The 16,533-nt window shown below is 34.5% G+C and overlaps 1 protein-coding gene across 1 annotated transcript in view; it reads right to left on the reverse strand.

Moving 5' to 3' along the window:
- Kpna3 (karyopherin subunit alpha 3) overlaps positions 1-16,533 on the reverse strand; it is a 78,191-nt gene that overhangs the window by 27,949 nt on the left and 33,709 nt on the right. The window contains exon 2 of the mRNA XM_027928813.3: positions 11,304-11,348. Within this exon, the coding sequence (XP_027784614.1) occupies positions 11,304-11,348 (45 nt within the window). The remainder of the gene's footprint in view (positions 1-11,303; positions 11,349-16,533) is intronic.

Below are 16,533 nucleotides of genomic sequence, written 5' to 3' on the forward strand. Positions count from 1 at the left end.
TGGTATCCAACAGTACCTCAGGAAATAATAAACTATCACAAAATCAGTTTCCAACTATGTATATAGTTTTATATGATTCTAAAACAAAAAATGTGTGAATGAAGCTATCTTCTATAACTGTGTGTTTAATCTATTCATTACTAAGAAGGAAGTCTCCCACAGTGATTACACCTTTGACAAATTTGTCCTAATTTTGCCAATGTTTTTTTTATATGTATCTGGGAAAATTATTAGGCATATATTATAGCTTCTTAGTAAGTTGTTTCTTTTATCAACAATTAGATAACCTCTGCATTTAAACTGAAATCGACCTAGGCCAAAATATCTAGGGCATAAGATCCATACTTTACTCTCTCTCTCTCTCTTTAAATATCTTTTGGTTGCCAATGGACCTTTATTTTATTTATTTATAATGTGTGCTGAGAATCAATCTCAGTACTTCACACATGCTGCACAAGTGCCCTACCACTGAGAAACAATCCCTGCTCCCATACTTTACTCCTAATGAAGACATGTACAAGCCAAGCAAAGGTAACATGATATGATTAATCATTAAAGGAAACTTCACCAAAACTAGTAATTTGAGGCTAAATGTGTAGCTGTACTATATCACATGCCAGGTATGTGCAAGGCCCTGGGTTCAATCCTTAGCAGCACTTAGAACAATAGTAGCAACAACCAAGAAACTATAAACAAACAAACAAAAAACCACTATTAACAACTTGAATTATCCATTCACTTGACACACCCTAGAGATTTTTGCCCTCCTGAAAGTTGTATTACAATATATTACGCACCCATAAAAAATAGTCCTTTCTTTTGTCATGTGTAGGGGAGTTCAGGGGGTATGTGTACTAGTTCAATTTCATCACCCACCTATTCTCAAACACCCACATAAATTAGATCATTTCTTGAGTTCCTTTAAAAATTCATTATAAATCTATTAATCATGTACTATACTTATCTAATTCTTTTCAGATTTTCTACTATATTAAAGCACAACAAATTGCCACTTAATAGGTCAAAAAAGATTAGATAGAAATTTCTATGTCTCAACCTAATACTTCCAATACTCAGTTAATAAGTTCTGTATGTTTATTAATTTACAGATAAAGTACTTCTTTTTCATTCCCAAATTTCTCTTTCCATCTTGAAAAAGTAGCCTGCAATTCTACACTTAAATTTGTGAAACAAGATAGCAGTCACTTCATATAAATCTTAAAAGGAATTAGGCATGGTGGCAGATGCCTGTAATCCCAGTAACTCAGGAGGCTAAGGCTGGAGGATATAAATTTGAGGCCAGACTCAATTTAGAGAGACCCTGTCTCAAAATAAAACACAGAAAGGACTGAAAATGAAGCTCAGTGGCAAAGTATCGCTGGATTCAATCCCCAGTACTCAAATACCTTAAAAAGGACAGATAATTTTACTTACCAGTTTCACTAAAACCTGAAATAAGTAATAAATCTGTTTTTATATAGGAATAACCCTCGCCTTAAATCCTTAGTTTTAGTTCCCCTAAAACCAAAATCCTTATTCTTGCAGATGACTAAAAGGAGACATAAGAAACCTGACTAAATTAAATTACATAAATGGGAAATATCAGAGTTAAGACTTGAACCCTGGGGTTGTAAGTCAGCATTAGAGCACTTGCCTAGCATATGTGAGGCACTGCATTTGATCCTAAGCACCACATACAAAAAAAGGGCTTGAACCCAGGGACTGGAGTTGAGACTTACTGTAGAGTACTTGAATCATATGTGTAAGGCACTGGTTTTTGATTCTCAGCACCACATATAAATAAATAAATGAATAACATAAAGGTTTATCAACAACTAAAAGAATATAAAAAAAACTCGAACCCACATAATGGCTTCAGAGACTGTTTTCTTAAATGTATTTGACTTTTTTTAAGTAGCAGCATAACTCCAGTTGCATCTAACTGCTTACAGAAAGGTAAGTAAAATGCTCACAAGACAGACTGTCCACTTAATATTAACACTTGTGAAATGACATTATTGCTGGCTGGTTACAAAAATATTCCTTCCACCCATAAGTTTTTTCTTCTTGTTGTTGTCTGTCTGTTTTTGTACTGGAGATTGAACCCTGGGGTGCTTTACCACTCAAGTACATCCCCAGCCCTTTTTGAGACAGGGTCCTGCTAAATTGCCGAGGTTGGCCTCAATTTGCAACCCTACTGCCTCAGCCTCTGGAGCTGCTGGAATTACAGGTATGTACCATCAAGCCCAGTTTGCAGAATCATTTAATTGTGGGGGCTGGGATTGTGGCTCAGTGGCAAAGCACTTGCCTTGCACATGTGAGGCACTGGGTTCAATCCTCATCACAGTTTAACAATTTGCTCATTAACGCTCACTTGCTTTGTTTCTAAATTTTGGCTATTACAAATAAAGCTGCTATAAATATCCATGTACAAGTTTTTTTTTTTCCCCTTTTTTTAAGTTGTAGTTGGACACAATACCTTTATTTATTTATGTGGTTCTGAGGATCAAACCTATGCCCCGCATGTGCTAGATGAGCGCTCTACCATAGAGCCACAACCCCAGCGCCCCCATGTACAAGTTTTATATGAGCGTAAGTTTTCATTTCTTTGGGAGAAATGCCCAGGAGTGTGAGTGCTAGGTCACAGAAGTTTCATGTTTAGATTTAAAAAAAAAAAAAAAAAAAATCTGCTGAATGGCCTTCTAGAGTGATAGTACCATTTCACATTTCCATCAGCAATAAATTAATAATCCAGTCTCTTCATATCTCACCGGTGTTTGATCGTTATCCCTAGCTTTTATTTTAATTGTTATGGTAGATTTGTAGCTTTACTTTTAATTTCTATTTCCCTGATGGCTAATAATAATAAACATCTTTTCAGTAGCTTATTTGCCAGTTGCATATTCCTTTAAATGAAATGACTCTTCACATTTTGCCTATTGTTTTTTTCACTTTTTTTTTTTTTGTTGTTGTTTTTGGTGGTACTGGGGATTGAACCCAGGGTCTTGTTCATGCAAGGCAAGCTGATTACCAACCAAGCTATATCTTCAGCCCTACTACTGAGTTTTGAGAGTTCATTAAATATGCTGGATAGTAGTAGTCCTTTATTGCATATGTGGTTTGCAAGTTTCCCCCCCACCACCAATTACTAGCTTGTCTTTTCATCTTCTTCACATGAGCTTTCTCAGCATAAAATTTTTAATTCACTAAGGTCCAATTTATCAATCTGGATTTTTATGGATAATGCTTCAATGGTGAAGTCTAAGCACTCTACGTGACCCTCGATCCTGAAGATTTCTCCCACATTTATTTTGTTTGGTTTGGTTGTGGCAGCAGAGGTTGAACCGAGGGGCTCTTACCCATCGAGCAACTTCAACTTCCCTAGCACTTTTTGTTTTTTTTTTGAGACAGGGTCTCGCTAAGTTGCTGAGGCTGGCTCTGAACTTGCGCTCTTCCTAAATCAACTTCCTGAGCCACTAGGATTACAGGTGTGCGCCACCATGCCTGGCTTTCTCCCATGTTTTTTTCCCCTCATTTTGTAATCAGTACAAATCCCATACATTGTGTTAATGTATACAAAAGTATTTTTTATAGTTTTGCTGGGTGTGGTGGCGCATGCCTATAATCCCAGAAGCTTGGGAGGCTGAGACAGGAGGATCACAAGTTCAAAGCCAGCCTCAGCAAAAAGTGAGATGCTAAGCAACTCAGCGAGACCCTATCTCTAAATAAAATACAAAATAGGGCTGAGGATGTGGCTCATGGCTAAGTGACTGAGTTCAATCCTTATACCAAAAAAAAAAAAAAAAAAAAAAAGTTTTATACTTTTGTGCTTCACACATAAATTTATGATTCATTTCATTCACACTCAAAGAAAAGTGTGAGATTTATAGGTTGAGGTATTATTTTGGCCTATGGACATTCAATTGGTGTAAAATCATTTATTGAAAAGGTCATCCTTTCTCCAATGATTTGGTTTTGTACCTTTGCCCAAAATTAGTTGAGCCCATTTCCAGATTCTATCTTCTATTGCATTGATCTATGTACCCATTCTTCTTGCAATACAATACAGTAATCAATACTGTATTGATACACTTTAAGCTTTCATACTGGGTGAAGCATTTCTTTCTATTTTATTTTTCTTTGCCAACACTGTTTTAGCTATTCTAGATAGTATGCGTTTCCACCTTGTCTATTTCTACAAAATAGATTTCATAGATAATGCATTACACCAGTAAATCAGTTTAGCAATAACTGATACCTTTACTATGTTGGGGCTTTTAATTCATAAATGTGGTAAATTTCTCTCCATTTACATTTTAAGTCTGGTTTAATTTCTTTCATTAGCATTTTGTAATCAGTATACAAATCCCATACATTGTGTTAATGTATACAAAAGTATTTTTTTCTTCTTTGGAATGACTATAAATGGTATTATATTTTAAATTTTTAGTTGTTACATATAAATGATTGGCTTTGTGTGTGTTTCTTTGTTCTGTAACCTTGCTAAACTCTCTTATTAGATTTTAGGAGATTTTTCATAGATTTCTTAAAAAATATTTTTAGTTGTAGATGGACATAATACCGTTATTTTGTTTGTTTAGTTTTATGTAATGCTGGGAATTGAACCCAATGCCTCACATGTGCTAGGCAAGCACTCTAAACACTAAGCTACAACCCCAGCCCCCTCTTGGGATATTCTATATTGATACTCATGTCATCTGCAAATAGGGGCCATTTCATTTCTTCTTTTTCAAACTATCTGCCTTTTTAAAATTTGTTTTTCTTGACTTAAGATACTGTCTAGAACCTCCAGCTCTATACTGAATAACAGCAGTTGAGAATGCCTGCCTTGTTTCCAAATCTTAGGGGAAAGCATTCAGTCTTTCATCATTAAGACACACTCACAGTGCTCATTATCAAGATGATGTAATTCTTCCCACTCCTAAAAGGCAGAGTGATTTTTATGACAAACGAGTACTGGATTTTGTCAAATGTTTTTCTTCCACTAATGACTGTATGATTTTTCTCCTTTAATCTGTTAATATGCAGAATTTATTTTTAAAAAGAGATATTTTACTAAAAAGTCATACAACTAAAATAAGTACTGGATCTAATTAGCCAAATGAGATACTTCAGTGGTTTTTTAAAGTAAGATCAATGTGTCTCATCTTTAGTACTAACAGTCTGACTGAAAAGAAAATTACCTTAAGTTTTAACATAATGTGCCAAAGTTGAAAATACCAATAACAGGTTTTGGACTGACAGTCAACATATATAAATAACTATTCACTCAGTAAACATTTACACTGAGCATTATAGCATAATGGTTAATAGAATTGCCACTTATCAGCCTGTGACTTAAGGTAAGTTACTTAATTCCTACGTAACTCTGTCTACAATGTGATATGAACAGGACTGCAGACATCTGTGGAAGTGTTGAGGCATAAAAGCCTAGCTAACTAAATAGGAAAGGAAGGGAGCAAAGAGGTAAAAGAAAATAAGAACTCATACAGAAAGAGTCAGAGGTCAGGTAAATAGTACATATATTAGTAGACTAGATTTCATTCTCAATTTTTATCATTATCAGTGTTATTCAAAATGTGGCCCTCTGATTGGCTGGTAGTCTTCAAACTATTTGTTATAAGCTTATTTTCACCATTGATTTACACTCTGACACAAACTCCTTATCTTTTGGCAAGCTTATTTTTTGAGGTGAAAATGCTTAAAATCTCAGCAGAATTTTTAAGGACATATCATTATTAAATATAGCCAACATTATCTGACAATAGATCTCTTGGACTTATTTCTCCTATCTAACTGGCAATTCATATCCTTTAGCCAATATCTCACCCCATGCCCTATAATCCTTGGTAACCATCATTCTACTCTATACTTCTATGAGTTCAATTATTTTAGATTCCACAAATAAGTGAGATCATTTATCTTTCTGTGTCCGGCACATTTCACTTAATATAATGAATGGCCTCCAGATTGACCTATGTTGTTGAAAATGACAGGCTTTCCTTCTTTTTAAGTGGCTGAGTTGTGCATATATACCACATTTTGTCCATTCATCCATCTGTTGATGAATGCTTAGGTTGATCACATATCTAAGCTATTGTGAATAATCCTGCAATGAACATGAGTGTACAGGTACCTCCTTTGACACATTGATTTCACTTCCTTTGCTTTTTCCATGGGAAATACATATTCCCAGCAGTGGTACTGATGGATCATCCTGTTTTCCATAAAGACTGTTCTTCATTTATATTCTTAACCATGTGTAAGGGTGCCCTTTTTTTCATATCCTCACCAACACTATCAGGTATGAGGTGGTACTTGATTGTAGTCTTGATTTTCTATATACCTGTGGCCATCTGTATGCTTTTTGTTTAATTTTGTATTTTGATTTCATTTTAAGATATGTTTATCCAGGACCTTTGTCCAGATTTTGGTCAGGTAATTTGGTTTCTTGCTATTGAACTGAGTTCTTTATATTTTGGATTTTAACCCTTTATCAGATGTATGCTTAGGAATATTTCCTTCCATTTCATATGGTCTCTTCACTCTGTTGATTACTTCCTTTGCTGGGTAGCTTTTAAGTCTGATGTAATTCCATCTACTTTTGCTTTCATTTCCTGTTTTTTTGGGTTATATCCAGGGAAAAACTGCCCAAACCAATGTCATGGAGCTCTTCCCTGGTGTTTTCTTCTAGTAATGTCAAAGGTTCAGGTCGTTCGTTTAAATCTTTACCTCATTTTGAACTGATTTTTGTATATTATATGAGGTAAGGGTCTAATTTCATCCTTTCACATATAGATACCCAGTTTTCCTGACATCATTTATTGAAGAGACATTTCTTTCCCCATTGTTGAAAATTGGCACCTTTGTTGCAAATCAGTTGACTATGAATGTGTGGATTTATTTCTCTGCTCTTCATTCTGTTCCATGGGCCTACATGCCTGATTTTACGTTACTTCCGTGTTGCTTTGATTACTATACTTTTACAGTAGATTTTCAAAGAGTGTGATGCCTCTGGCTTTGTTCATTTGCTTAAGATTGCTTTGGTTATATTCAGGGTCTTTGTGGTTTCATATGAATTTTAGAATTGATTTTCTATTTCTTGGAAAAACGCAATGGAATTTTGATCAAATATGCTTTAAATCTGTAGATCACTTGGGGTAGTAGGTCTATTTTAACAATATTAGGTCTTCCAATCAATGAACATGGGGTATCTTTCTATTTATGTGTCTCTAAAAGAACTTTTTTCAAAAAAAAATTTTTATTTATTTATTTTTAGTTGTAGCTGGACACAACAGCTTTACCTTATTTATTTATTTTTATGTGGTGCTGAGGATCGAACCCAGGGTCTCATACGAGCGAGGCGAGCGCCCTACCACTGAGCTACAATCCTAGCCCTCTAAAAGAACTTGATAAAAGAAATGGTGCCTTGTTTTACCTTGGGCACAAATTCACAGATGAGGAATTTTCTTCAATGAATAACTTAAGTACAATTTTTTAAATTATTTATTTATTTATTTTATACCAGGGATTGAACCCAGGGGCATTCAACCATTGAGCCACATCCCCAGCCTGTTTTTTACTTTTCATTTTGAGACAGGGTTTCACTAAGTTGCTGAGACTGATTTTGAACTTAATGATCCTCTTGCCTCAGCCTCCTGAGCCACTGGGATTACAGGCATATACCACTGTGCTCAGCTAAAAGTACAAATTTCAAAAGATAATGATTCAATTTAATTATTGGATAATAGCATTTATTGAGTACCAACTATATGCCTAGAACTTTAGTGGGCATTCTGAAATATATAGGGAAGAAACGTGTGAATCATTTGCATGGGACAGATGAATAGTGGATGTAGTTATTCCTTTCACTACAGAAGTAATCTCACAGAATTAAAATCTAATAGAAAATGAAATATTCAAAGCAACTTCCCAAGGGGAAGTGAGTTATCAAACAGCAGATGACATTCCCCACTTAACATTCCTTAAATGGATAGAGCTCATCAGTGAAACTCTGGGAACTAGCTTCCTTTTCTTCTATTTTCAAGAATCTCAGTATCAGGATATAATACTCATTCCCTCCTCAATGGAGCTACAGAGCCAGTAAGACTTGAAACAGAGACAGACACTGACCATAAAGTGTAAAGAAATCTTCTCTTGAAGGGCTCTTCACATTTTTTCAGAATCATCAAAATCAATTAAGCTTTGTCTGAAATCTAGATTTTGTTTCAAGAATTCTCTACTTAGGGGAATTCTTAAATGTGAAATAAGTAGAGAATTCTTAAGTAGGGAATTCTTAAATGTGAAATATGTAACTGCTTGAGAATTCTTTAGTTCATTTCATTTTTAGTCCTTCTATAAGGATACTCAGGAATCTAATCATACTAATTGGAATAGATATAATGTTATCCAGAAAAAAGAAAACACTTCTAAGGAAATCAAAGTGAATATTTTAGAAGATGTACTCTATGGACTGCTCTCATGCTGAATGCCCTTAATTGTCTAAGCCCCACCTGATAGAGAACAAGGACCTCAATCTCATCCATCGCCTTTCAGCAGGAAGCAATTTGGAGATGTCATGGCCCATTTTTCCACAGAAATGAAATGGAGAAATTGATAGTGGGGAAATGTAACCGTGGTCCACTTTATGCTTTGAATACAGCCCTTGCTGCTCTGCCATTGCAACTGATTTTTTTAATGGACAGGTTTCTTTCTCTTCATCTCTCCCTGCTCTTCCCTAATCTGTTCCCATCTCTAACTTCAGGGGGAAAAGAATTTCTTTTCTTCCCCACCTAGGCAGATTTATCTGTCCTTTAGTACACATACACCACAGAAGAAGTAATCCAGACTTTGGGGATGGTACCAGAAGATCTAAGAAATGACCATCTCCCAAATTAAGTGAATTACAACTCCAAGAGAACACGTGGAATTTAGCCTTTGAATCACCTCTTTAAAAAAACCTCCTGTTCCTGTTGATGGGCAGAATCACAGCCTTTGAAACAGGAGTTCCTTGTGTTTCTCCTTTGCTAGTAAAGCAATAAACTTTCTTTTTCTTTTTTCTTAAAAAAAAAAAAAAAAGATGTACTCTAACAAGTAAGAATTTAAATTCCATAAATTCTAACTTTTATAAACAGAAGCCAGTATAACTATAGAAGTAGGAACAAATAACCAAATATAAATAAATACCTTAGATTTATAAGCATATTAGAAGGGCTAAAAAGTTTAAATTAAGGAGAGGCTTCTGTATATGCCAGAACTAATACAAAAGTTTTTAAAGTTGTAATGCAAGTTTGAAAAGAGAAAATAAAGATCTATATGGGGTGGGGAGAGATGGTATCATGTTAACAGATGACAATTAATGAATAATTAATTCCAATTTTAATCCCACTGCCTCTGTTAAGGAGAATGATCTTCATTTGATGAATGAAAACCAGATGCAAAAGAACACATCATTCTACCTATATAAAATTTAAAATATGCAAAATAATCCATGGTATTAGGAATCAAGATAATGGTTGACTCAAGGGTTGGTGGTGCCTAGGAAGGGGTTCTGTAGTACAGAGAGTATTTTCTTTCTTAATCTAGGAGCTGGTAACATGATGTGTTCATTTTACAAAAATTCTTCATCTAGTTGTATACTCAAGATGTGTGGCCTTTTTTGTATGTGTAATATTAAAAAGAAGAAGCTAAGTCCAAAGTGTTAAGACTGCCAAGCAGCTCATCTTACTTCACTAAGCTAAGGCTTACTTCATTTCTCTGGTCCAAATGACCCAAGATTCTGAAAGAACTTGCAAATATGACTTTAAAAACACTATTATGTCCGTATAAGAATTAAGAAGTTAGCTGGGCAGGGCATAGTTGTGTATGCCTGCAATGTCTGCAATCTCAAGTGACTCAGGAGGATGAGGCAGGAGGATCCCAAGTTCAAGGTCAGCTTCAGCAAACTTTAGCAAAACCCTGAATAATTTTTTTTTAAATATTAAATAAAAATTTAGAAAAATAAAGTCTAGGTATGTGGCCTAGTGGTACAGTACCCCTGGGTTCAAGTCAGAAGAGGGCAGTGAGTAGCAGGGGCTGGGGGAATGGAAGGGATAGGGGGAAAGAGAAGTTTTTAACAGGATACTGCAATTAGCAAGTATTTTCAAATTTAATAAAATAAGTGGGAAGGGGTATAGAAGAATGGAATTCAGAAACTATATACTATACCAATTAGCAAAATGTTGATGTTGGGCAAAACTTTAAAACTTTAGTATGTCAATATTTGGAGGGGGGAGCTAATTCTAATTTATTTTTCATATTTTAAGTTATGTTAGAATAAATGTTTATTCAGACAAAATCCTTTTAATTTCCAATTTTAAAAACCTCAGCCTGTATTATGGTTTGTACCTGAAATGTCCCCAATGCAACAGTTTTCAGAGTTGGGGCCTTTGGGAGGTAACGAAATTATGAGGGTTCTAACCTCATCGATGGATTCATCTGGCAAACGGTACTGTTACTTTTTAAAGTTTTAGAGATTTTAAAGGGTCTAAAGAAAAAATAAAAAATAAATAAATTTTAAAAAAGGTTCTAGAGATTCTGAAAGGGTACATATTTTCAGAATTAAGACATTTCTTTTATTTAAAACTGAAAGTTCCAAGATGGTAATTTAATATAGGAAAGAGTTTTAGAAGTGAATTAGATCAGGACAAGAATCTAATCTAAGACTAACATCAGGGTCTGAAATAAATTTCGAATTTATTCTTAGAAAGTACATGTATCTAGAGGGAATTCATTATGTATATCTTCTTGATTGGCAATTTAAATATTTGCTTTAAATAAAGTGGGTTAAGCAGGAAAATTTGATGACAGTAACTCTTAAAATAATGGAAGAGAGTATTTTAACAGCAGTTACATTTGACTGGTAAGATACAAGGTTTTTCCTACTTCTATTTTCCTAAAATACCTCTAGCAAGTATATGGAAGTTTTATATGGGAAAGGGGAGAGGAATCCTAGCTAGTAGTACATAGCCCAGAGAAAGAGGATATGAAGGAACAGTATCCAACTTCATCAGATCTTTGAAAATTTCAATGATGATAAAGTACTACTCACAGTACCTAGTACACTTGATAAATGGAAGATATTGTGAGTATATACCACTGCAAATTAATGATGTGTCTTTATGCTGTTTTTATTTAGGGATGACCACTAATTTGTCACAGTATTTTCATTATTCAAGTTAAACAGAATTCTAACATCAGAAAAATCATTTAACTTGTTTTCTTTAAAGGCATATTTCTCTTACCTTCCGCAGTTCAACTGTCACCTCATTTCTGTGTCTTCGCATGGTCTAAAAAGAAAAATAAAGATTACTTAAGTCCCAAAATATTGATACTGCTGGTATGGTCTCAGGTGTTTGAGATTTAAATTTTTTAGAAGCAATTTAATCTTAAGAATTGAGAACTAACTGGGGCTGGGATTGTAGCTCAGTGGTAGAGTACTTGCCTACCACACGTGAGGCACTGGGTTCAATTCTCAGCACCACATATAAATAAATAAAACAAAGTTCCATTAACTAAAAAAATAAACAATTAAGAACTAACCATTGTTAGATTTTAAATGATGAACTAAAATTACATAAAAACCCAAAACTCTCAGTTTTACTCAATATCACTGGTTTTGATCCTTAGCACCACATAAAAATAAATAAATAAAGATATTGTGTCCATCTACGACTAAAAAAATAATTGAAGAAAATAGATGGAAAGAGGTTAACTGATATTTTGACATGCTCTAAAACCAGAATTAAAAAGCAAAATAAACCCCAAACAAGAAGAAGGAAGTAATAAAGAACAGAAATTGACGGAATTTTAAACAGGAAAGGGGAAAAAATAATGAAACAAAGATCTCTCTGGGGGTGGGGGGGGGGGACCCACAATCAGCTGGACACAGTAGCGCACACCTGTTAATCCCAGCAGCTCGGGAGGCTGAGGCAGGATAATTGAGAGTTCAAAGCCAGCCTCAGCAAAAAATGAGGCACTAAGCAACTCACTGAGACCCTATCTCTAAATAAAATACAAAATAGGGCTGGGGATGTGGCTCAGTGGCCAGGTGCCTGAGTTCAATTCCCAGGACCCGCCCCTAATCAAAAAAATCAGTAAAACTGACACAAGACAAAAAGAAACAAAAAGAGGACATAAATTTACCAATGTTGGAAATCAAAAAGGTGATATGACTAAGGCCTTAGAAATAAATACTAAAAGGATCTATGGCGGGGGTGTGGAGGGGTGGCGTTAAAACCCTCAGATGATGGGACTGGTATAGATATTCTGGAAAACAATCTGACAGATCTTCAAAAGTTATACACTGAGTTACCATAATACAGCAATTCTACCCTTAGGTATACATCTACAAGATAAAAACCTATATCTGTTCAAAAACATACACACAAATGTTCACAGCAACACAGCAACAATAGCCAAAAGGTGAAAACAACCCAAATGTCCATCAATTGACAAGGACAGATACAGAATAGTATATCCACAGAGTAAAATATTTAGTGACAAAAAGGAATGAAGTGCTCACCCATACTAGTAACATGCAAGAACCTTGAATACAGGCCATGAGAAAAAAAACAGTCACAACGGATCCCATATTATATGATTTCATCTCTGTGAATGTCCAGAGTAGGCAAATCTATAGACAGAAAATGGTTCCACATTTCTACAAATATACTAAAAATCATTCAGTTATATACTTTAAATGAATGAATTATATAAGAATTATATTTAAATTAGTGAATAAATAAATCAGAACAGGCTTTCTATATCTAATAACCATTTTTTAGGAACATGGGAACAGAGAGACATACTAAACAACACTGGCATGGCAATCAGCAAAATCTACCATAACTCTGTTTCTCTTAAAACAAAAGCAACAAGGCAAAAAGGGCGAACAGGCAGTTTGAGAAACAAAGAAGAAATCTATATATGAACAGAGGTTTAAGATATCAATCAGTCACAACAAATAGACATTAATTGGCAACTGATCTAAACAAAAACTATAGGTTTTATATACACACAAGCTTTACATATAGAACACAACTGGGGAAATGCGAACACTGGACATTTAATGGAGTTACTACTGTTAATTTTATCTATAACAAAAATCCTTTACTTTTAAGGATATATAACAAATATATATCTAAAAATAGAAAATAAATTCACCAATAAGAAAGACCTCTAAACAAACCTAAAACCCAAACACATGGATACTTGGTATGACAGAGGTGGCATTGCAAACCACTGGGGAAAAGACTATTAAGTAAATGGTACTGGACCAATAACTCATAATGAGAAGAAAAAAAAATTGGAGACCCTAATCCTAACCCATACAGAAAAATCAATTCCAGATGGATTGAAGACTTTGAAAGCAACACTTTAATTTTTTAAAGTAAAATATTTTATGATCCCTGAATGGAGAAAGATTTCTGAAGTAGAACACAAAAAGTGCAGAAACAAAAGAGCAATGTCATCAAAATTAAGGACTTCTATTTTTTTTTAATTTTAATTTTATGACAGCAGAATGCAATTCAACTTATATTACACTTATAGAGCACAATTTTTCAAGTCTTTGGTTGTACACAAAGTAGAGTCATACCATTCATGTCTTCATACATGTATTGAGGGTAATGATTATCTCATTCTACCATCTTTCCTACCCCCATGCCCCCTCCCTTTCCCTCCCTCCCCTTTGCCCTATCTAAAGTTCAAAGGACTTCTATTCTTTAAGATTCCACACAATCAAACTGGGAAGATATTTAAATAACAAATAGTGACTACCCAAAATATATCAAGTTCTCCTATACACCAATAAGAGACAATAGAAAAATATGTAGGAAGATCAAAAATACATTTTTTAAATCATAAAATTATAGCTGACATAAAAAGGTGGTCAACCTAATTAGGCAAATTCAAATTATGACCACATTGAGATACCATTTTGCATTTACTTTATTACCAAAAATTAGTAATAAAGATGTAGAACAACTGGTAAACTGTCAAATAGTATAACCACTTTTGGGAAACAATTCGGCAAAATCCAGTGAAGTAGAAAAATACCCAAATGACATCACAGCTCTACTCCAAGGTATAAACCCTACAGGAATTCTTGCATATATGTGCCATGAGATATACAAGCAGTTTCTTGGCGTCCCTGGTCTGTAATAGCGAAAAATTTTTTAAAAATAATAAAAGCATCCCAAATGTTCATTAAAAGAATAAATGAACTGTCAAATATAATTATTGCTCAGCAATAAGGATGAATGAACTACATGCAGCTATATTAACAAATCCAGAAATGTTAGGTGAACAAAGCTAAGTTTTTAAAAAAAACATTTTGATATTATTTTTTTTAAAAAACAAGCAAGCAAAATTAGTACTGTAGAAATTTCAGGATGAAATCTATAAAATCTATAGAAATAAATCTATAGAAGTAAATCTATAGAAGCAAAGCAATGATTTATATAAACCTGTGGCAGTAGATTAATTCTGGAAGGAAAATAGGAATAGGATCGGTTTCTCAGGGCACTGGTGATGTTCTAATTCTTAAATAGTATACTGGATTCATGGATATTTGTTTTATTATTGCTTCAAAACTTGTTATCTATTTGTGTATAAAATATTACTTTTAAATGTTTAAAGGAAAGAAAATAATGCTGATGTTGTACCCAGCATGTAATTTGGGCTGACAACAGTTATGATGATCCACTGACATTTTGCTTCCATTTCACTCTTGCCTAGTAGCATCAACTACTAAACTGCAATCATGCAAAGTAAAAAATAAGGTTAATAATTCCCCACCAGAATTCAATTCAGAGTGTGACCCCCAAAACACTAGATAATCAACACCTCTCTAGTATCTAATTCAAAATCTCATTCACCTTCCCATATTCTACTTTGGGTTAACTGTTCTCAAATTTTAGCCTGAATCAGAAGTGCATAGCTTGTTGAAACAAACTTTTAGGCTCCATTCCCAAAGATTCTCAAGCAGCAGATCTGAAACAAGGTTAAAATTGCTGTTTCTAACAAGATCTCAGTTGATGTTGTTGATGCTATTAGTCCAGGAACCACACACTTAGAACACTGTTCTAATTAAACACAAATATATAGTAACACAATCACCACCAAATTAGAAATCATCAAAATCCTACTGAACAGTTTTCCTTTAAGGTAATTAAAACAATGTGAATTATTTAGCACACATAGACTACATATGCTGGACAAATTACATTAACGTACTTTCCCATGATGACACAGCAAAGTAGTTAGAAACATCTGCTCTGGAGTCAGCCTGAGTTTGAATCCTTGCTCCCCAACATGTAAACCTCATGATATTCTGGGAATATTATGGGTCTCTGTTTTTTTGGTTATAGATGGATACCACAATACCTTTATTTTGTTTATTTTTATGTGGTGCTGAGAATCAAATCCAGTGCCGCGCGTGTGCTAGGCAAGCACTCTACCACCAAGCCACAACTGCAGCCCTTGTTATGAGTCTCTTTGAAGACAATCTCTCACTTCAAAGGATTCCTGAGATTAAGGAATCCAGTTACGTTTAGCGTTTTTTATTTTTTTAATTTCTTTCATACATGACAATAGTGGAGTGCATTACATTCATAACAAGGGCAGTGCCTGGCACAAAGAAAACCTCCAATAAATGTTAACTATCTTCATCATCATTGTTAATTATTCCACTTATGTCAGGGTCAATGTCTCAACAACCTCTACAGAGCTTTTGCCCAAATGAAAAAGTTTTATAATCACCTATCATCTTGTGCCCATTCTCATTTCTGTCACCACTCATTGAAGACCTGTCAAATGCCTATTGTTCTCTCTGGTTCAAATCCTGACAATACCTCTGGTAATGTCAATACAATCCTTCAAATAGTCCAGTTTAAGAGGTTGACCAGGCACAGACCAATGCTCTTCCCCTTACTCCTCACCCCATTCAGTTTCAGTTTCACTACGACCAAGATTCTATCATAATCCTTTTTATTAAGAACCAGCTACAAATCTATCACTCCAAATAGAATAAATTTTGTCAGTTTTACATTTCTTTCAAAAACTGTGAAACACTGAATATTTTCCACGAAATGACTAGACTCTCCATTGAACACTACTGTACACTAATTTGGGGAATCCCTATCCATAGCAGCACAACTCTGAGAAATTCTCTAGACCCAATATAAGGCACTGTAAAATTTCCTGTAAATTAGCCATTTAATAAATTGACCTAGCTCCACAAAGATTACTTAAATCCCTGAACTCCTTGATTTTCTCTCTATCAAGTCCTTCCTGTTTTGCTTCCTTCTTACACAGTCCTCATACTTCAATGCCTCTGCCCCCTCTTCTTCTACCTTGTTGTCCTGGCAAAATATTAACCGTGGGTTGCTTTAATTCTCACTCCAAAAAAGAAATTACTCAACCTCCATTCTAGATCTCTAACCTCAATTAAACTCTCAATGCTTTTTGTTT

This window comes from Marmota flaviventris, chromosome 4 (genome assembly GCF_047511675.1).
Source record: "Marmota flaviventris isolate mMarFla1 chromosome 4, mMarFla1.hap1, whole genome shotgun sequence".
In the NCBI taxonomy this organism is placed as follows: Eukaryota; Metazoa; Chordata; class Mammalia; order Rodentia; family Sciuridae; genus Marmota; species Marmota flaviventris.